The following is a 23,307-nucleotide window of genomic DNA, read 5'->3' as shown; positions in this document are numbered from 1 at the left end:
CCACTACTTTTTCTACAGGAGGAAATGGAGTCAGTGGCTCCTGACAGTAGTTACGAGACCTGTTGTGGCTCAATATTACTTCACATATAAGGTGCACCTGCGTATAAGACACAGGGTCATCCTTTGGGTGCGCTTTATACAACGGAGAATACTGTATTTTTTTTCTATGGCCAAATCTAATGAAGTCGTTATATTTTTTAATCTGCATTTTAAATTAATGAAAAAAACACCAGAAATACATGTACACACAATAGTCTGAAATAGTGAGTGAAACAATGTTGTCACAATCACATAAATCTCAACAATAAAAGATACACTTGTCTGTAAGTGAAACTGCACATGTAATATACAGTTTGGGTGTTAGCTGATAGGAAGTTGAGCTTAAAAAAAACAAAACAAACAGGATCGTAATCATGGTACTAAAAAAAATCCTCCTGTCAAACTGACAGCATCATAGTAGAAGGATTGTCTAAAATGGATCGATACAGCGGAAGCTTATGTTGTTGAAAGCATGCCAGGCAATGTTATTTGCTACATTAATAGGCTATCATGTCAGAGAGATTGCTGTGCCCTCGTAGAGAGCAAGCCTGGGGTGCTTTTACTTTCAAATTTAGTGCATAAATTCCAATTGGACTTTCTGTTGTAATCAGATAAGGCTTACGGTGCAAGCAATCCAACTTTTGTTTCATTCATGAATTATATATATCGTGTTGAATTTGTCTTATTGCCATACTGTAAATCACAAATGTCAAACTCAAGGCCAGGGGAAACAGATCCGGACCGCAAAAGCAAATCATGTGCGTCAGCCTCCATGATCCTTGCTAAAATATGTACCGGAATGTTTTGTGACCTTATTTACACTCATTTGAACACTATTAGATCAAACAAATACAGTCAACTGATTCCAAAATTGGTAATCCATCAATGCGCTCAAACTATTTATTTGGTTTCACTGTCAAAACGGCCCTCTGAAGGAAGATGGAACTCAAAAGTGGCCTATGACAAAAATGGGTTTGACACCCATGGTGTAAATCAAGTCAATGCACACCCAAACCAAATACATGTAGCACTCACAAAATACCATCAATTGTTTATTGTTAAGAATAATTATCAGATATAACTAATCCAAATTTACGGTCTACTTTTCGCCACAATCTGATTTGATCATCCTCTCATTGCTGTCGAACGTTGGACTTTTATAACGGACTACTGTACTTTCTTTTGACCTTTAAAGGATAACCGACACCATTTTTTGTTTCCTAACTGACAGCAGAAAAACGTTTTATAGCATCTAAAATACCCAAAACACGCAGGTCGATATTTTTAGTCAAGTGCAAAACACCAATAAAATTGAGTTAGTGTTGCAAAACTACAGTAAAGTCTCGTTATATCGATATCGGATATATCGATAGTCCCGGTTATATCGATACTATTTCTATGCACGCATGGAGAAAATTACATGCAAACAGGGTCGGATATATCGATAGTCCCGGTTATATCGATATTTTTTTGGACTCCCTTGAATATCGATATAACGAGACTTTACTGTACTTCAAAATGACCCCGGAAATTGCGAGTTTCAGAAGGTCCCGCCCCCTTGTTCGTGACATCATGCCAGGACGTCTTTGCCTTGCTCTAGAATCAAAAGATTGGCTTCAGATTCAGAGAACATGCTTTCTTGTTATGAATATGATTCAAATAGTTCTGAAGAGGAAAGCATAAATGTTTGCAATCGATGAAAGAAGTACTTGCGGATCAATTTGAGCTGCCAGGACTCCAATGTAGCGTCCCAGAAAATGTACAAGATGGCGCCAGAGCTCCGTTGGAAATGGGCTGATTTTTATGCTGGGAATTTGTGTCAACTAGTATCAAATAGTAGTCTTGGTGCAACACACAACGATTCACCATCACATTATTTTTGTGTTTTCCTTCTAATTTTGCAATCAACACGGATCCACACGAAGTTTTCAGACCAAACAAAGTACCCAGAATGCATTGTGTGTCGCTTTCTCGGTCAGGGGCGTTCCAGACATGACGTCAAGTCAGGCATCGTCATCAACTCGAAAACAAGACTTCCTGAATATTCAGCGCGAGTCTTAAAACGTAAAATATAGCTATATGCCGTGGAATCTTTGTAAAATACGCTCAGTAGAAGTCATTTGAAGCCATTTTACAAATTATGGACACAACTTGTCCAGAGGCGTCGGTTGTCCTTTAAGGCCCATGTATTTTTCCTTTTTTCCATTCATTCACATATATATGATTTAAGTTATGAAAGGAAGAGGAAAGGAAAGAAAGAAGTAGAAAAACTAAATACAGCAGCTGGAAAGGCTGCCACTCTCGCAGCGCCACCTTGAAGTCAAAAGAACAAAAAAAACAGTAGAGACCCCTTCATTCAGTCTTTTATTTTGTGGGTTAGAGAAGAATTTGATTTAATCGACGTATTGGGCATCCCTGTCTTATATGATGAGAGTTTTTTTGGACACCCCATATTATTAAAAATATGTAACAAATGATTGATCATTTTCTTTCTTGGTGAAAAAAGAAATAGAGACTCACGTATATACAGTAAAGTCTCGTTATATCGATATCGGTTATATGGATAGTACTGCTTATTACGATACTATTTCTATGAACGCAAGGAGAAAATGTACATGCCGCAGGATCGGATATATCAATAGTCCGGTGATATCGATATTTTTTTCCGACTCCCGAGAATATCGATATAACGAGACTTTACTGTATTTCCATGGTGTCCTTTGCTGCAGGTATTCCCTCCATTTCCTGGTGCAGAGTGGTTTGTCCTACAGCGTGATCGTCTTCGCCGGCCTGGAGCACATGCACAAGTAAGCCCTCCTCACATTTTGCCTGCTCAAATTGCTGCTCGGTGCATTGCGAGGGCGGGGGAACAAGCGGGATCAGCATCAGCCGGGTATGATCGACTGTCTCTGTTTGTTTGTCTGGCTCTGTTTGAGACTTACAAGCCAGGGTTTACGATGACAATGATTCTGCCCGTAGGCCTGCGTCTGTGTGATGGCGGCTGATCGGGGTATGTACACACACAAACAGCCACGCACGCTTTGATGCCTGGATTCAATTTTACAAGCGTAGGTGCAAACAGACAATATTTCCCCCGTGGGCTGAGCACTGAATATAGATGCTAACAAAGCATTTTTAAGCAAAGCAGCTGCTCTAATAAAGGACTCAGGGTGCATGACCATAACCTAAAAGAAAGAACAGGATCATATTAAATGAAGTCAGGAATATGATGCCTAGATCTTTTTTTAGACATACTCAAATATCCATGACAAGACCAAATGGTAGAGGACTTCCAGTAATATTAATTACAATTATGATTATTAGTGTCACTGTCACATGGAGATGACACACTCTACAGATGGCTATTCTTAATATACTGCATTGTCTCGTGAAGAGAATTGAGAGGCAGGCGTCAAGTTTGACACCTACTGTCTGTGTTAATCATGATACAATATGCATACTTTCATATTGTGCTGCTGCTTCAACCAAGTCAACACACCTTCACCGCATTTTCAGTGTCAAAGTTCCCCCTCGGAGGTGCAAGCACTGTGGCATCTTGCCCTGACATGCTCGTGTTTGCTAAGGGCGCCAAACCCATCCGGGGTGGCTCATCTTTGCATCACAAATTAAGCAATATTTTTGTGACCTTGCGTCAGGGTAAAGTGGGTTACCCCCACATACACTGGACTTAATAGCAGCGACAAATTGGAGCATTTTGCCCTCCCATCCAATCAACGTCACCCTGTAAACGGTGTGTGTGTGTGTGTGTGTGTGTGTGTGTGTGTGTGTTCCAATCAACGTCACCCTGTAAACGGTGTGTGTGTGTGTGTGTGTATATATATATATATTGGATTGGATTGGATATGCCTTTATTAGTCTCACAGTGGAGAAATTTACATTTCCATTTCCATTTATATATATATATATATATATATATATATATATATATATATATATATATATATATAAAATCCTCGTCTCACCCACCATGGGTCGTGTCTGACCCCAATTTTAGCTCGGGTCCTCTACCAGAGGCCAGGAAGCTTGAGGGTTCTGCGCAGTATCCGTGCTGTTCCTAGCACTGTGCTTTTCTGTACCGAGATATCTGATGTTGTTCCCGGGATCTGTTGCAACCACTCGTCTAGTTTGGGGGACACTGCCCCGAGTGCTCCGACCACCACAGGCACGACTGTCACCTTTACCTTGCAGGCTCTCTCCAGCTCCTCTCTGAGCCCTTGGTATTTCTCGATTTTCTCATGTTCCTTCTTTCTGATGTTTCCATCACTCGGGACCGCTACATCCACGACAACGGCTTTCCTTTGCCCTTTATCTATGACCACGATATCTGGTTGGTTGGCCATTACTATCTTGTCAGTCTGTATCTGGAAGTCCCACAGGATCTTTGCTGTCTTTGCAAGACACGAAAGCTGGTCACGTGACCAACAGTGTGACCGATACAGATATCGCTATTGGTGGTACTGTATAGAAACCCTGAAGCAAATATCAATTCAGCTTAAGTTGTATCGATATAAGCAGACCAAATTGGCTGATGGGAGGTGAAAAGGGCACCGTAGTAACCGGATTATCATAATAACCCTGTATCGTACTAAACGGAACTAATTATACAGAATAAAAGACTAGAAATTTGCCGGGAAATGAAAATATCGTAATATGCACTACTATCAATATAACCGAGATCGATATCACGAGACTTTACTATATCTATATTTATATTTATATTTATATTTATATTTATATTTATATTTATCTATATGTGTGTTGGGGTAAGAGTAATTATTTTGTGATTTCCCTGACCTGCTCGGAATGAAAGAAAGTCCACACCCTGCTGTTTACTTCTCTTATGTGAGTTTGGCCCACCTTTGACAACACTTGCCCAGACCAAAGTCAATAGAGACCAACTGTCATCCTTGCGGCTTTCATTCAGAAACACTGATTGACTGTAGAGTGTTGTGACAACTTTATTCACTGTGGTAACAAGATTGAAACTCACCCAGCATGACGCGAGGCGGAAGTCAAGCACTTTGCTCACCATGTGAGGCCTCATATTTCACAGCATTCCCATTCTCCCGCCTCTCTGTGCCACTCCTTTTTCTGCCTTTGACACTTCACCTGTTGGACATGTCCAGCAGAATATTCTGGAACGCTTTCAGTTTTTCAAGTGTGTCACACAGCCCTACCTTCTCGTGAATGAGAGCAAGTGCAAATAATGCTAACATTTCTTGCATGTGCTTTGGCGCTCAACCGAACTTCACGCCACATTCCAGTTGAATGGAGGTCAGAAACACTTCAAGCACATTGTAGTTTTTCATTTTGTGATGCATTGACTGATTTTGAAAATAAAATTGTGATGACTGATCCAGAGCACAACCATTCTCTTTTGAAAACCATAAAGAATGATTCTGATAGGCCTCTATTAATGTTTTTGACACCAAGTTTGTTCGGCAGAAGCGAATTATATTACACTTTGCACGATTTTCATGATAATAACGCATTTGTCTGAAATTACTTACATTGAAGCTCTGAAAATGGCGGACACTGATTCGCTGTGGTGACCCCTGACGGGAAAAGGCGGCAGGAAAAGAAGAATAAATAGAGCAAAGGCAGTACAATGTACACAGCTGCATGCAAAAATTGTGAGTAGAGGGCTCTGCACCCATTTAAAAATGTAGGGGGTTTGTAATGATTTACTGGAGGTGTCATTAAGAAAAACCCTACCCTGCAGATTTTACCTATGGCTGGGAATTTGCAGAAAGCAACGCTTGCCATAAACGCTCTATTAACAAATTCTAGTCTACTGTTCATGTTTATTAGTCATCTTAAATGTGGTTAAACAAAGCCAAATAACATTGTGGATATCATATGTAAAATGTCAGTGCTATTTTCTGAGGGTTTTTTTTCTTGAGCTGCATCATACATCACCTGAGGAGGTCGCCTGCCCCTGACCAGCTGGCAAACGGCCAAGTTGTGCCTGGGAGGAAGGAGCAGTGACGTCAGCAGCTGCGACCTTCTTCCACCTGCCATTCCTGCCTCATCTGCTCGGGCGAGACAGATTATTTGCTTGTATTTCTCCGTTCAGGCAAGCTCTTTGGCATCTCAGCGAGGCGCTGGATTAATGCTTTGAATTTAGTGGCGTTGGGCCTGATTTGCAGATAACCTTTAGAACAGTCCCTCTCTGTGTTGCAAGCTGTTAAATGTGACATCATGTTGAAGCTGTGAAGCATTCAGTGTGAATTACTGCACCACAGCTGCGAGCGGAGCAGATGGAAATTTTCTCTGCGTCTATTTGAGTGGACACGGTGGTGCTGGGCTTCGAGGCATTTCAAACGCACATTTCAGTCTCTTGTTTGACTTTAACGTGCATGGTTTTACACGCTCAGGTGCACCGTCCACTGCTGTCCCACAGAGATCCTTGATGCAAATGACACAAATTCAAATCAGATGTGCATAATGGTAGAATCCCGGTGGGCCTTCTACACGCGTAGCTACGACACACACACAGAAAGCGCAGTTGTATGCTACTGCCGGCAAATGGGATCATAGAGGATTAAAAATGCTTCTGAAGCAAATACTTTTCGAGCGGCTTATACCTAAAGTATATGACAGAAAGCCATATAGTCTAACAAACATTGCCATGTATCCTAACATAATCTACATGGACGCAAATCAGCTATCATGCTGCCTATATCAAAATAATACAGATAATACAGTCAAAGTTTTGATTGACGCTGTCGGAAAGGTGATGATCTGTCAATGTTCTTTGCCAGCCAGCGGCCGACTGGCCATTAGTCCAGAATGTAGCACATTCAGCAATTTTGGCCACTAAATTTACCAAGGAGGAGACTGTGTGGTATGCCAGAACCGTTTTTGATTTGGAGGAATATCTGAGTTATTTGACCTTCATTGATGGACAGCTCTGGAGGCGATTTAGCTTTTTTTTGCGCTTGTAATGGACAGCATTTTCATAGCCCCGCTTTGTTTAGCAAAAGGTTCGGTGTTGTTGGACAGTCTGCGGTTGGATGGATCCATGGCTTGAGGAGCCCATGATGAGAAGAAAGGAACGTCAGCGCAGAGCACCGATGCGTATCTGGAACTGTCGTGGCTTGGAATTGAAGCGGATTTACGTGGGACAGGAGATGTGAGACAATCTCTTTTCTCAATGGATGCTACAGCTTTGTGTTTGCTTTCAATGTTTAGCTTGTAGCAGGCATGCACATTTCACCATGATGTCCCTGATTCACTGGTGAAAAGGACGCTTTGATCCTCTCCTCTTTTATCTAGAACTGCGTCATACAACAAATAGGGTACAGAAAGTGCTTAAAGGACAGCCAACATCACTTTTTTGTTTCCTAACTGACATCAGAAAAACGTTTTATAGCTTCTAATATACCCACAACATGCAGTATGATATTTTTATTCAAATGCAAAACACCAATAAAAATGACTTAAAGTGTCCAATTGAGCTGCGAATTGGGCATTTTCAGGAAGTCCCGCCCCCAGTTCGTCACGCCAAGACATCTTGCATTTCTGGAGAATCAAAACAATGGCTTCAGATTCGGAGAATATGCTTTCTTGTTACACATCCAGTTATGAATATGATTCAAATAGTTCTGAAGAGAAAAGCATACATGTTTGCAATCGATTAAATAATTTATTCTGTGCCATTTTGAGGCAACATTGAGGGGGAAATGGATCACCAAAAAAGAGGCAGAAAATGGCGACCGAGCTCCTGTGAAGAATTACTCAGCCCGTTTCCACAGGCTGATAAATTCCTTATATGGAGCTTGGTCGCCCTCTTCTGGCTCTTTTTTGGTGCAACATGACGTTTTCAGACCAAACAACCACAGCAAAATGCATTGACGTGATGGAAGGACTGCTACAATGCGTCCTTTTTTTTTCGGTCAGGGGCATTCCTTCAGTGACGTCACATACGAACTCGTCAACATTTCAAAAACAAGACTTCCGGAATATTCAGTGCGAGTCTTAAAACGTAAAATATAGGTATATGCGGTGGAATCTTTGTAAAATACGCTCAGTAGAAGTCATTTGAAGCCATTTTACAAATTATGGACACAACTTGTCCGGAGACGTCGGTTGTCCTTTAAGATTGAATGATTGTGTCTTTGTATTGTGTCACATTATTTATTATTTAGTTTTTTTGTTATTTTGACTTCAAGACAATGTCGCGAGAGTGGCTGACTTTGCAGCAGCTCCTGTATTTTGTTTTTCTACTTCTTCCTTTCCTTTTCTCTTCCATCCATAACTTTGCTGCTGTGAAATATATATTTTTCCACAGCGAGACTAATAAAGGCGAATCCATCTCTCACCCAAAGTCATCTGAAGTCATCAGGAAACCAATGAGGGAAATTGCTGTCTAAAATGGTTATATTTAGACATTTTTCTAATGAAAATCCAGAATAATCGGTGTTCTGCACGTGAATGTTGACCACCATGCACATTTTGAAGGGTTAGTGTGAGGCTCTTATTGTTAGGGCAATTCGCATAATGACCCTAACACTTATGATCACAGAATCATGACATATTTTAGTTGTCTCAGTCTCCAAGCACCTAACAGGACAACGTAATGATCACCGCCTTCTCCACCTTGCTGCCTCATTGGGATAATGAGTTTTATGAGTACTCAGCCGTCGAGATGGCACCGTTTCTTCTCTCATCTCGGTGGAATCTTCCCAAATCAAAAGGACGTGTTGTGTCTTTATTCCCATGGTGCTTTGGCTCTGGCCAATGTGTTTTGCTCTTTCTGAGAGCAACACAATCCTTTTATTGTTTGCAGCAGGGAGGGCGGGGGGTGCTAGGTGGCTAGCACTTGGCGTGTGCTCAGTCCACCCACAGACCTTCCCACTTCTTCTGCGTTGGTTTTTTCTTTTGAAAGCTTTTACTTGTTTACAAACAGCAGCACATTGTTGGACGCTCTGATGCCCATTTGTCCAGTTCTTGTGCATTTCTATAGTAATGACTTGTGGCCATCATTGTCTTCTTTGTTCTTTGCCATTGACAAATAAGGATTGATATAATACCGTATTTTTTGCACTATAAAGCGCCTTGGATTATGATGCACAACTTCAACGGATGGCCAAATGACTGTTTTCATATTTCGGGTGCACTGCATTCTAAGGCAGATAGAATAGCAGCTGATGCCACATTCCACCAAATCATTGGAATTTGTGTAAAACTCATGTCGACCCAAAGTTATTGGTTCCCCCCAAGCACTACATTTGTCAAAACACATATTGGAACAGGCAGCCTGGCCTCACAGTGCAGAGGCACCGGGTTCGATTCCAGCTCCGGCTTCCTGTGTGGCATTTACCTTCATGGGTTTTCTCTGTGACCTTCACTTTTCTCCCATATTTAAAAAAACCCGTGCATGATATGCTGATCGAACACTACAAATTAACAGTTATGCATCTGTGTGTGCGATTGGCTGGGAACCAGTTCAGGTTGTCCCCTGCCTACTGTCGAATGATGATCAATTGAGAATCATGCGATAAAGACACCTACTGTCATGTTCAATGTTGCGGTTTTTCATTGCATGATGGCAAAGAAGGAATATCGTGTTATTGTCACTTTTAATAAATAAGTACAGGATTGGGGCTTGGAGCTTTCATCCATGGGTCTTTTCATTCCTGCGCTAGCCTCCCATCACACATCAGAAAGGAATGCACTGCTACAAAGTATTAATTAATTTAATTTCTCTCTCTCTCTCCCGCTCTCTCCCTCTCTCTCTGTGCACAGGTACTGCTTCATCGTGACACTCGGCTATTTGATTGTGTGTCAGATCACACGTGTTTACGTGTTTGATTACGGCATGTACTCAGCGGACTTTACCGGGTAAGCACCAGACGTCGTCAGTATGTAATTCTGTGATGTCACTTGACAGAGATGAGGAAATGAATGAGGAAAGAATGCGATGAGTTATTCCACCGTTAGCCAGCCAAGCACACGTCAATAAGGGAGTTGCAATCTGTTCCCTCCACACTTTTGTGACAATTCAAGCACACTGACTGCACTCGTTGAGGGGTGGGTTGTTGCTTAGCAACCAGATCCAAACCAGTACTGGGTGTTGGAGAGTACAAATGTCATTCTTTCACCTTCTCTTCTTGTCGCACATATTTTTCTCAGAAGACATGGAGTTTTATTCCTGAGGTGAAGAGCCTACAAGCATTTTAATGTCTAAGATTAGTACAGTGGAGCCTATAAGGTTGAACACATTCAATTCCAAGATGCAACTTTGCTGCTGTGAAATATAAATTTCTCCACTGTGAGACGAATAAAGGTACATCCAATCCAATGCTGACTTACCACTATTTTTCGTGGGGGAGGAAAAAATACTCAGTGCTCATATAGTTTGTCATATAGATGTAAATACACGCTAACCCTTACAATGATTAACTCATTCGCTGCCAGATGATGTGCAAAAATGTGTCCACTCCAGTGCCAGGGTTTTTGTCATTTTCACTCAAATTCCAGGACCCATAGAATATTGAGTTTTCGGACTACATAAACATTCATTACCATTAGAAACCTTAGACTTCTTTCATCAGAAAAAAAACGTTCCTTTATTTGTTTATTTGGTTCTGGAGTAACATGATGTGCAAATGGGGGCTGCTGTACAAAAGGCAAATGTTGCCCCCTCGTGGAAGGGAAAAAACATTGCCAGAGGTCTAATCAGTGCTTTATTGGCACCCCCGCAAGAAAAACCAAAATTTGGGAATGGCGCACCACGTCATATTTTCAATTCCCTAATAAATTCGGGGATGGCAGTGAATGAGTTAAAATATGAATTTGATTCAACACGCTTTTTGCCCTCGGTGCTTTCTTAACTCTGGTGCCAGTGCATCTGATTGTTACTGTGGCTAAATGTCTTTATAGTCCCATGACATTTTGCTAGATTTGACAGATGTTTAGACTTCCACTTTTGATGTCTAAGATCAGTCACTGGGCAACAGACATGAAACTTGAAATCACTCAAGTCAAAAATTACACAAATGTTAATGTTTTGACCATTTTCAAATAATTGTCTCAATGCTCCTTGTTGAAGCTATCACATTAAAGTCTTACAGTAAAGTCAGAAAAGCACAATAAAAAATGACCATGGTGAAATGCCGACTGAGTTGAGTGGGCACAAATAACACTAAAGTGTTTCTTGGTATGATCATGTCTCAGGAGATGCAGTGCAGGACAACAATTTGAATTTTGTACGACTTTTAAGTCCTGCTTTTCATATCTTATAATGCGAAAAATACAGTAAATGTAACCGTATATGTACGAGATCCAGACAACAGGTTGAGCGACTTGCCTGTTCTTGTTTCCATCAGGCCCATGATGGTGATAACACAGAAGATTACGAGCCTGGCATTCGAAATACATGATGGTAAGAAAAACACGTGAAAATCACCGGTTTATAAAACAGATCACACGGTCAATTTTCCAAGCCAAGGCCCAGTCAACCAGCACAAAGAGTATACATACTGTTATGTAACAAAGCAATGACCCACTGTGCTCTCTCACTTTGTTAAACGGTAAAATGGTTGACTTAAAACACAAGTTCCATTTTGCAAGAGGACGCATGCAGTTAAATCCAGAACATCCATTACATTCTGGCCAAGCAAGGTCACGCCACACATTGCCAGATTTTTTTTTTTTAACACGTATCACTCCTATCATCGAGAACGATGACTTCATCGCTTCATTTTAATTCCTATGTGTAGTGTCAGGACAATTACCAGTTGTGTGCGTGTGTGTGTGTGTCGGTGTGTGTGTGTGTGTGTCTTTGTGTCTGTGTTGTGTTGGTCTGTGGTGTCTGCCTGTGTGTCTGTGTGTGTATCTCTATGTGTGGGCTAATTCCACACCGGAAGCCTTGAACGACCCAAATCTAGATCTTCTCCTTTTCATTGGGTTGTCCTTATGTACTCTGCAGTACATGTATACAGTATGATAAAATACTACAGTGTTTCTTTCATGAATATTGGTGCTGGGGTGGGAGGGGTAAATACTGATGCAGAAAGTACATTTTATACACGCAAATGTAAATGCGTCTGATGACATATTGTCTTTTTTCCTTTCTTCTCTTCTCTTTGGCAACCTAAATCTCCTAAAACAAATATTTACTCAGCCAGTTGTCAAGACTCTCCGCTTCAAATATTTGTTACCAAGGTGCTGTTGGGAAAGCACAACCACCATTCGTGTTAGTGTGAGACCAGAGTACACACACCACTATTGTTGATTTAACCTTAGCTGAGAAAGGCCAGTGTCTTTCACAAAGATTACATAACATATTGTAGAAGCTGGGGAACCTTTTGAAACACACAGACACCAGGAAGACCCCTGATTTCATTCAAGATTTCATTCATCAAATCGGTGTAGATATAAATAATTTCCAACTTTTTTTTTCCCTGATCATGTGATCTGATTATAGCAACTAGTTACTCGGCAGAATATGTGACGGCAGCAGAAAGCCAAAAGCACCAAGTTCAGAGTTTGAATCTCAGCGCCAGCAGTCCTGTGTGGAGTTTGCATGGCCTTTTGTGGGTTTGTTGCGTCACACGCGTGTATGATTTTGAAGTGCGCCTTTCAACCCTTTCATGTCTTTCAATTCCTTGATCTCCTTGATGTGCGTCTCACCCTGACGCATAGCACACGCTTGAAAATTGTATAAAAGGAGCTGTCGCGGGACAGAGAGATTTGGGCGAACCACGGGGCAGAATCATCTCGGACTCACGCCCGGCTAACGCCGGGCATCGGACGGACATCACGGCTCGACTTGCTCGACTCCACGCCACGATCAAGCTCTGCGCGTCACCTGCCTGGGAGATCTGACAATGAACCTACTTACAAATAAAGAGAACCATCAAACTCTTTAGGTTTCCACATTCCATATTCCTAAAACACAGCTCATTCAGTTTAGTTTTTAACTCATTGACTGCCATTCACAAATTTATTTGGGAATTAAAAATATAACGTAGAGCGCCATTCCCGAATTTGCTCGGGTTTTGTTTTTTTCATGCTTCGTTGCCGATAAAGGGCAGCATTTTCCTTTTTTTCCACATTAGCGATTTGTTCCACCTTCAGCTGTTGTTAAAGCACTATATAATCCCATTTGTATGTATTTTATTGTATTTTGGACAGCCACCTTCATTTCAAGCTCATTTAACTCCCGACCTATATAATTTGGGAATGAACTCTTTTTTTCAGATGAATGAAGAGAGTCTAAGGTTTTTAACGCTGTATTGAATGTTTATGTAGTCCTGAAACTTAACTATTCTGTGGGTCCTGAAATTCAAGTGACAATGACAAACACCCTCCTGGACACATTTGTGCACATATTATGCATACTTTTATATATATATATATATATATATATATATATATATATATATATATATATATATATATATATATATATATATATATATATATATATATATATAAACTCAATAAAAAGACAATACCGGAAAATCTGAACCATTCTGCTGACTTTTGTATCTTGCGGGCATGACAGTCCCACTTGGTCCAAATGCGAAAAGGAGTCCTTACAAAAACTGCTTTTCATTGTGTTCCATTCTTGTGGCTTTCGTCTGCTTGTAGGTTTAACCAAGCGAGAGGGACAGCTGACTCCAAGTCAGAAATACTTTGCTATCAGGTATGTGACTCAGGTATGTTTTTACTGCTCCAAATGACAGGACACATTTTTGCCGAGTAAGGACGAAACAAATTGAATACATTCTCAAACTATTATTTTTGCATATAATTTATCATGCATCACATATTTAGTGTAATGTTTGATGGAGGTGAAGTCCATTTCAGTGGGAAGTGATTGCTTGACCCAGTGTTGCTTTAGTGACCCTATGTGCTCAATAATAATGATTAAAAAGAAGCACAGATTAGCCACGGATTTTGCAACATGTTCTGATGTTATAGCCTGCTGCCAGCTGATTTGATTGCCACTTCATCCTTAGTGTACCATATTTTCTGGTGTATAAAGCGGGCCCAAATGCCTTCATTTTCCTCAAAAGATTACCCTGCGGCTTATACACAGGTGTTCCTTATATGTCAACTAATATTAAGCCACAACAGGTCTTATAATGTGGTGTGCCCTATATTGGGAAATATTTTACATATTGATATATTCGAAAAACTTTGCATTCATTGAAGGTGCACCTTATAGTCCGGTGCGCCTTATAGTCCGGTGCGCCTTATACATGGAAAAAAGTTTCAAAATGCACCATTCATTTGGAGTGTGCCTTATATTCCGGTGCACCTTATACCCCACAAAATATGGTACTTGTAAGAAAAGATACTTGAGTTCAGAAAACATCATTTCAAAGCTTGAGTATGTCCAAGTTCAGGAGTGATCCCAAAATGGTGTCGGAAGGCCCACATCTCTATTAGGCATGCGTTACAACTGCAGCCCCCCCATAAAAATGATGCAGGAGTGAGCACGGTCGAAGGAGGTTCAGCAAGAATGTAAGAAGTAGGTCAGGGAATTAATACAGGACAGCATCTTCAACAGAGCAGAGATTAGAGGCAAAACAGAGTGGGAGTGGGACATCTTGACACGTAAGGATGAAGGGAGAGGTTGATTGTAAATCCCAGGCACACTATATTGAAAAAGGTAGAGGTGGGAAGGTGTGGCTGTCCTTTTTCCTCCCAGATTTGGCTTTATTTTACAAAAAAAAACCGAATGGACGCAGTTGGGGTGATTGTGAATCAGCTCGAACATAAAACCCATCCAACATCCCTTTTGCAGAATTCACCGTGTTCCCGTACTATATTGCAGTTCATGGTTTGTGCCTTCACTCTGTGACTGAATTTAAGATGGTCACTGTAGTGCCCCATTTTGCTGCAAAATTCAGGATTCGAGCAGGTCTATTGCAAAAATGAGGCTTAAGAGAAAAAATAACTTGAATTTAATAATAGTCGTCGTTCTCACAGAGCACAGACAATATATATATGAGTATTGTTGAATGCTCTGTTTCCATATCCCAATGTGTTAAAGTCACAATTGTTTTGTCATTAAGTTTTGTCATTTCCTTGACAAAAAAATATTACCATAAAGCTATTTTTATCATCGTTTTCAATGAAATTGTTTGACATATTGATTGTCAATGTTAGTGAGTGAGTTCTCGTTCGAACGCAGGCTAAGGAATATTTAAAAAGTGTGTTATATAAAGTTTAAATACGTCCAAATCCTTTGGGAGAGGTAGAAACACCCAAAAATATTTTTATATAATCTCACGATTGCAGATTTTCCTCTATTGAGGCAAAGCATTTCCATGTGATTTAGATGGAAATTCACTGTAGTTGGAACTAGCATATATTTACCCAAATGGTCTTGGTAAGACGAATGTTTTGACTCAAGGGCAACTCCGGGGTCTGATCTAGTGGACATTTGACATTTAACAGTGTTAACTTATTGTCAGAGATATTCAGTCGGACACTGTGAACAAAGGCTCGAACACAGGAAGATTATCTTTTACTGCCAGCAGTAAAAGATGTGCAACCTCTGCAGCCCTCTGCCAAGCTTTTTATTGAGAGGATATGCAAATTTAAGTGATACATTACTAAAACATAGTCTTCTTGTTTTGAATACCACGCTCCTGGACGTCCCAACCACCAACAACTATAAACGGAACATAGACATTTTAATTGGTTGTCTTTCCTTGAACCGATAAATTTGTAACCTGGCTAATGACCTCTTGATATGAAGGAGTTTACCCAGTCCTAATTTATGTCCCGTGAAGGAGTTGACCAAGTACTAAATCAGTCCAAGGCCAGATCTCCTACATGAAGGTGACAGGTTAACAGGCTGTGTCTGTTCACCTCAGACTGACCCCAAGTTTCTCTGTGCTCTCATTGTGGGTTTTGTGTTCGGTGGCTAACTAACCTTGAAACCTTTAAATATGATAACATCTGTTCTATCTATTTTCTATCTCTTATATAAACTGTTAACTAATGTCACCCATCCAGCTATCTGTCAGTGTTGCTATGCAAGTTTGTTGCTGTGCAAGGTTGTGCGACAGACTTTAATCCCTTATACGGAGAAAAAAAAGTGAAGTGGGGCTGCACCCTACTGCTTGAGGATCATTAAATTGTGTTTCTCCATTAATTGTAGCAGAAATAAATCTTATCGTTGTCCAAAGATTTTCACTGTCTTGATTTCCCTGGACAAGACACTGGCCCAATCCCTGATTAAGTCAAGTCAAAAGTCAAAGTCAAAGTCAGCTTTATTGTCAAATATGCTAATATGTATGACATACAGCACAGATGAAATTGCTGTCCTCTCGGACCCAGCATGCAAGGCACTTATTACTAATCACTTTAACAAACATAATAAACATTAAATATCTTTCTAAATGTATCCTTTTGTGTGTCTGAGACGTTTGTGCACATCCGCTCCAAAGGTTCCTGTCATCGTTCTTTGTATATGTCTTAATGCCTTGCCGTGCACAATCATTAATATATCCTTTCTTTCTTTCTTTCTGCCTTGCCCTGAAGGAGAATGCCCAGCCTGCTAGAGTACCTCAGCTACAACTGCAACTTCATGGGCATCCTGGCCGGACCCACATGCGCCTACAACGACTATATGGCTTTCATGGAGGGCACGTGTTACCAACCGCGTCACCAGGAAAACGCTAATGGCAAGGAGAATGGCAAGCACAAGCAGAGTGAACCTTCGCCCAAGGTTGTAGTCGCAACTTGTTGTGGGTGTTAATCTCCGCACAGCACAGGAGCGGCGTAGATCAAATTGTAGATTGGTCATCTCACAACCCAAAAGTTGCACGTTCAACCCTCAGCACTTGTGTCAAAGTATCTTTTAGTAAAATACCAAACCTCGGGTTGCTCCTGGTCCCACCTAAAAAGGCCATGAATGCGTGCTTTGGGTACCCTTTCGGTGGAAAAGTGCAATGCAATGCGGCTCAAAGTTTTCCATACCATGATGACAGGGGACGCAGTGCTGCCCCTGCGAGACTTTGGAGCTATTTTTAGCGACTTATTCCACCCTCTATTGACTTTTTAAAAGCTGTGAGCAATAACTCAAGAGCTTTTTTGTGGTGTGATTGGAGACGATGTCAAATTTTTCATCTTTATGATTTTCTATTTTATCTCCTCGCCGCTTAGGATGATGTCATCTCCAAGCTGTGCACTTGTGCCATCTCTCTGGCCATCTACTTGTCACTGTGCAAGCTGATCCCAGTGGAGCGCTCAGTTGATGAAGATTTCATTAACAACACACCTTTCTACATTCAAGTGGTCTACCTGTACCTGGCTATGCTGGCGCTCAGACCAAAGTATTACTTTGTCTGGACACTTGGTGAGCTTGATTCGACACCATTTTAAATCTGAATGATTGATGATTGATTGTGCATCGTGAGGATTTGGTTCTGTATGTGGTGTACACCAAAATATAGACAGCACAGTGAAAGTGAAAAATTTCCATAACATAGTACAGGCTTTATACGAGATCAGGGGTGCTCACACTTTTTCTCCATGGGACCTACTTTTGAAATGATCAGGTCAAAATGATATACCCCTTATATTTATTGAGAAATATATTGAGGATTCTTGCAACTTATGTTGATGGATAACCGCATATGTTGCACACCCCAACATAATTATGTACATTTTTCGCCATTACCCGAGTCCAGTCCGATAACTGGCAGATGAGAAAAACGCACTTTGAAAGTGTCATTGTGGAAAAGAAGCCCTACTCCCATTCTGTATGAAATTGATACTTTTTTCTTCTTACTTGGTCCAGCTCCCCTACTCATTTTTATACCGTATATTACTTCTAAGAAGAAAAAAACGAGCGAAAAATAGCGACTCGCTTGTTCACTTTGCAACACTCAGGGGCATTCTGATTGGTTGTCTGGTGTATCAGTAAAGTGAAGGGATGCTTGATAGGCTGACATGTACTATTATTCAAAACAACACAACTTTATTCGTATAGCGTCAGTTCACGACAATGTCACATCACTTTGTCATGCGATCTACCAATAGTAACTTTTAGATCGACTGGTGGATTGCGATCGACGTGTTGAGCACTCCTGTACTCTATTATAATTTTTAAAAATGTCAGTGTAAAAATAAATAACATGTCAATGAATGTCAGGCTTCTTCTAAAAGTTGATAAAAATATGTACGGTTGCGATAACAGTCGATGTAAACTTAAAGGACAACCGACGTCTCCGGACAAGTTGTGTCCATAATTTGTAAAATGGCTTCAAATGACTTCTACTGAGCGTATTTTACAAAGATACCACGGCATATAGCTATATTTTACGTTTTAAGACCCGTGCTGAATATTCCGGAAGTCTTGTTTTTGAGTTGGTGACGAGTCCGTACGTGACATCACTGAAGGAACGCCCCTGACTGAAAAAAGGACACATTGTAGCAGTCCTTCCATCACGTCAATGCTTGTTTGGTCTGAAAACGTCATGTTGCGCCAGAAGAGGGCGTCCAAGCTCCATATAAGGAATGTATCAGCCTGTGGAAACGCAATACACTGTCATGTCTAAAAGAGGCCGCCATTTTCTTCTGCCTCTTTTTGGGTGAGACATTTATCCCCAATGTTGCCTCAAAATGGCACGGAATCAATTATTTAATCAATTGCAAACATGTATGCTTTTCTCTTCAGAACTATTTGAATCATATTCATAACTGGATGTGTAACAAGAAAGCATATTCTCCGAATCTGAAGCCATTGTTTTGATTCTCCAGCAATGCAAGACGTCTTGGCGTGACGTCACAAACTGGGGGCTGGACTTTCTGAAAATGCCCAATTCGCAGCTCAATTTTTTGCAGATTTTGGACACTTTAAGTCATTTTTATTGGTGTTTTGCATTTGAATAAAAATATCATACTGCGTGTTTGGGCATTTTAGATGCTATAAACTGTTTTTCTGATGTCAGGAAACAAAAAAGTGACATCGGTTGTCCTTTAATGTATCATCAAAATCCAGTGATTGGCTGAATGCATTATGTTATCACTTCCGCGGGTTGAGGCATGTGGAGTAGTTTTAAGTGTAGTTCGGGTATATGTGCATGAAGGTTGTTTCATGTGTCATGTATAAAGACACGACACAAAATAAGATTTACAAAAAAATCCGAAATTATAATCAACTCGACACTTGGACTTGTAGTGCAAACCCAGCCATCAAAATGTTATTAGACCTCCCCCTGGTGCCATAATTGTAAAATGCATCTTCTTCTCTGGCGATTCATTCCCGTTCAGTGAAGTAGTAGTATTCATTTGTGTGTTTCATCTGCAGCTGATGCCATCAACAATGCGGCAGGATTCGGCTTCAATGGCTACAACAAAGATGGCTCCCCGCGATGGGATCTGATTTCCAACCTCAGAATACTGGACATTGAGGTTAAAATCTTTTGCAGTCATTGTTTCCCTTCATGACCATTTGAAACTGTCATCTCAACCCTCTGTTTTTGGGCTTTCAGTTTGCCACCAGTTTCAAGCTTTTCCTAGATAACTGGAATATTCAGACATCGCTTTGGCTCAAAAGGTATTGTTGATATCGTGCCAAGTGTTTCATTTTGTTCTGTTTTAAAATCACAGACTAATTAATTTGGATGAATATCGTTTTTTTTTTTTTTTTTTAATTTCTGAAATTCTTTCACAAATGCTCCTCACCAATCATTTCCTCAGGGTATGTTATGAGCGCTGTCCTATCAACCCCACTGCCGCCACCTTCCTGTTGTCAGCAATGTGGCATGGCGTGTACCCGGGCTACTACTTGACATTCCTCACTGGCATCGGCATGACAATGGCGGCACGTGCAGTAAGTACACCCAGTTTTTCTCACTTGAATAAATTGGATAAATCTACCCTAAACTGACCGGGTAGGACAGTCGATACATCGAAACAACCCACTAAGTTTTGATCCAAAAATGACATAAAGACTTCTGTTTTATTTCTTCCACCGGCAGTAAAACGTGACAGATAATCTTGGTATGCATGTGCAGTTAGATCTCAATAAATTGAGATATTGTAGAAGACATTTATTTCAGTTGTTCACTTCAAAAAGTGACACGTTATTCTAAATATACACGAGATACAGTGAAATATTTCAAGATTCTCTTTTGTAGGATTTTGATGATGATAGTAAGCAGCTAAACAAAGCTCAGATTTCACAGTACAGTATATAGAAGACAATTTGAAGACAATTTAGGAAATGATAAAAATGATTTTCTGACCTAATTTCTAAATTCAAAAATTGATAGTACACCTTACCCCAATTAATTGCCTTTCACTTGAAGAATAACCGAACGCAGGACCTCAATTAGAGGCCCACCAACAATATCAAGTGGTTCCTCTAGGTGGCTGCAACCCCTTTTATTATAATATCTGCAACAGTATGTGCGCATGATTACTCATAACACACAGCACACTCTACATGTCAACAGCGTACTTCTTGTTTACTCCAGAGTAAACAGAGAAATGTGTTAATATTTGAACATCCATCTGAGGAGAATTAGGCATTGAATAAAATATATATTTTCTGTATAATGTGCCTGCATTTAACAAATGCAGATAAATATCTTGCCATGACTAGACACGTTATAATAAAGTGATACGTACCTCAGTGTAAGGGAAAAGTTCATCTGCCAAACATTTATTTCCCATAAGAATCCATTAAAAAAGAGAATAATCCGTTCCCAGGTCCCAATACAACATAATTTTCCACTAAATAAGCCTTAAAATTACACAAAATATACATTATTTTATGGATAATAAATGTACTATTGTATTGTAATTAAAGAAATAAACAGTACTGTATAATAAAGTCATTTTATTTACCTTTGTGATGTTTGTTGATGTAGTTGCCTCTTGATAACATCTGAGTGAAGTTGCTGTGCTTTCTCTGTGATAATATCCTCACTCAAACAGTCCCCTGCGAGCTGCTTTTCATTAATCCAAATCAACAGAGGTTTTTTAACCTCTTGTATTGCCTGAGATCGTTGCTTAGACAGCACAGAAACACCCTTAGCCACACGTAGAAGTGGTCGATTTAGCATACTGGTACTGGGATGCGAAGTCACTCAAACGCACACCTCGTTCGTGTTTTTTGATGATCTCCTTGTTCTGATCGACCATAATTTTCTTTTGTGTCCTCTTTGGCTTAACACTAGCCTGTGGTGGGGTCTTTTTAATAGCAAAAGTACTCCACCCGATAGCAAACCACATGTGCACGGTTGTGGAAAACTAGTCTGCCAGCGACTGTGGTGCTGTTCGTGGTTTGGTGTTCATCCATCGAAAACTCGTCCGCCAGCCACCGAGGCGCTGTGTGGCTTGGTTTGTTTGCCGAAAACTAGTTCGTATGCCAAGATTATAATCTCGCAAATTTAATGTTCGTAAGGTGAAAAGTTCGTAAAATAAAGCATTTGTTAGCCGAGGTATCACTGTAATTGTTAGTTCATAAAAAAAATCAATACCTTCAACCATTAGGTGTAGAAATTAAAAAGACTTGTTTCTGCTCACTATAAATCAAAAACCACTTGGGTAATTTCCATCTATGGGTTTCTCAAGCCAAAGTGTGGCACATTAATCACAAGGCACAGTGTATTTGTTCCAGGAACTGTTTCTGAAAACTACCATATATTTACTTTTTCAGTCTTCCTGACAGAGTCAGAAGCTTTTTCACTGCGACTACTGAGCAGACAGAACACACACCCCAAAATCTTTTGTATGCATTAATCATACAGTATTTCAATTAAACTGAAACTGACACTAAAAAGTGTCCCAATCAATATAAACATCACATAATATTAAATAGTGACATTGATGGTGGCCATAAAAAGCTTTTATTCACGTCACACTTAATCCCCCTTTATTGTATTCTTTCAATATGAAACCATTTAAATAAAACAACCCCCTTTTTTGTGTGTGTGGGGGGGGGCTCCCATATGTTTTAAACTCATTGAAACACACCTTTTCAAGTATGTATCTCTAAGTGTCTCGCATGCTCATTATAAGTTATTTGTCAATCCCGGCTGTAAAACTGTACCGTAAACTGTACAATGATTAATTGCAATGCATCTCTTCCAGTCGATCTCAACCCTGCCCAACATGTTGCGCCACAACGTTGTGCTACGTTAAAGGCAAGCAACTCTAAACTGGAACTTGGCTGCATTCTGTAAAATCCATCCAAAAACAGTCCCTTACAAATCTGTGCAGTAGCGAGAGCACGAACGATGAATTGTGACATAGCTGGGAAGCCTGTTTATGCATATATGTATTCGAGTGAAGCTTAATTTACTCTTTCCTTTCTCAAATAAGTCCAATTGACATTATGCCTCTGTTTAATTTTAGGTCAGGTACAACGTCAGACCTCACTTCCAGGTCTCCGACACATACAAGCGCATCTATGATGTCATCACGTGGGCGTGGACTCAAGTTGCCATCAGTTACACAGTGGTGCCGTTTGTTCTGCTGGCAGTGGGGCCCTCGCTTAAGTTCTACAGGTAGTGCCTGTGTTAAAGCGATGCAGAGCTGATTATTGATTTCATGACCGAGATTAGTAAAGCAAGACATTTTCATCCTGTTAGAATGTGGAAATAGTTGTACTATGGAGCGCAGAGATGGAAAATATGGCACATTGCGGGCATATTACCCATTTGTTAGGTTGCCCCATGAGACGTCCTTATACAGGGATGCATCTGAGCCGCGCCATTTACGCATTTTGACAGCCACTGGCGCAATTTTGAAACTCCACTGCGCCAGCACTGGTGCAAGTCTATTACGATTAGCGCATATTGCTACGTAATCTGCGACACATATGACATAAGTCTATTAAAAAATAGCTAAATAAACAAATTTAGTTAAACAGCAATTGAAACTGTTCATTTTCCGTCAGAGGTATTAACTTTCGTCGTCTGCCAGCTTAACTTACCGATATCCACCCACAATCACCTTGCATTTGTTTCGGTGTGTTCCAAAGTCTTTGTCGAGGATATTTCAGGCTTTTCCATGATCCGACGGAAACTGCTGAAAGAGGCAATCGAATATTCATTTACTCATGGAGGATTGCAGTACAGTATTTACATGGAACATGGCGAATGGTTCCAATATGGAGCATGGGAACAGGACTAAAATGGAACAGAACTAAAATATATTCTTATTTTTTAAGGAACAATCGAATACATTTGCGGAGAGCAGTGACTTATTCCTTACAGCAAACTGCTATTCATGATCCAAATTTAGTGGATAATGGGAAAG

The 23,307-nt window shown here is 40.4% G+C and overlaps 1 protein-coding gene across 3 annotated transcripts in view; it reads left to right on the top strand.

Annotated features, from left to right (window-relative positions):
- Nucleotides 1-23,307, top strand: part of mboat2a (membrane bound O-acyltransferase domain containing 2a) — a 55,933-nt gene that overhangs the window by 29,139 nt on the left and 3,487 nt on the right. For 2 of the 3 annotated variants that reach the window (XM_089004259.1, XM_089004260.1), the window contains 10 exons: nt 2,769-2,846; nt 9,811-9,906; nt 11,394-11,449; nt 13,663-13,717; nt 16,573-16,759; nt 17,197-17,389; nt 19,346-19,449; nt 19,530-19,594; nt 19,738-19,870; nt 22,402-22,553. In XM_089004259.1, the coding sequence (XP_088860385.1) occupies nt 2,769-2,846; nt 9,811-9,906; nt 11,394-11,449; nt 13,663-13,717; nt 16,573-16,759; nt 17,197-17,389; nt 19,346-19,449; nt 19,530-19,594; nt 19,738-19,870; nt 22,402-22,553 (1,119 nt within the window). Of the gene's footprint in view, nt 1-2,768; nt 2,847-5,998; nt 6,137-7,040; nt 7,196-9,810; nt 9,907-11,393; nt 11,450-13,662; nt 13,718-16,572; nt 16,760-17,196; nt 17,390-19,345; nt 19,450-19,529; nt 19,595-19,737; nt 19,871-22,401; nt 22,554-23,307 lie in introns of those variants that run through there. The other variant, XM_089004262.1, reaches the window with a different exon arrangement.

This window comes from Hippocampus bargibanti, linkage group LG09, assembly GCF_051943395.1.
Source record: "Hippocampus bargibanti isolate YZ-2025 linkage group LG09, ASM5194339v1, whole genome shotgun sequence".
In the NCBI taxonomy this organism is placed as follows: domain Eukaryota; kingdom Metazoa; phylum Chordata; class Actinopteri; order Syngnathiformes; family Syngnathidae; genus Hippocampus; species Hippocampus bargibanti.
The sequence above is the reverse complement of the archived record's forward strand: the minus strand, read 5'-3'. Positions and strand labels throughout refer to the sequence as shown.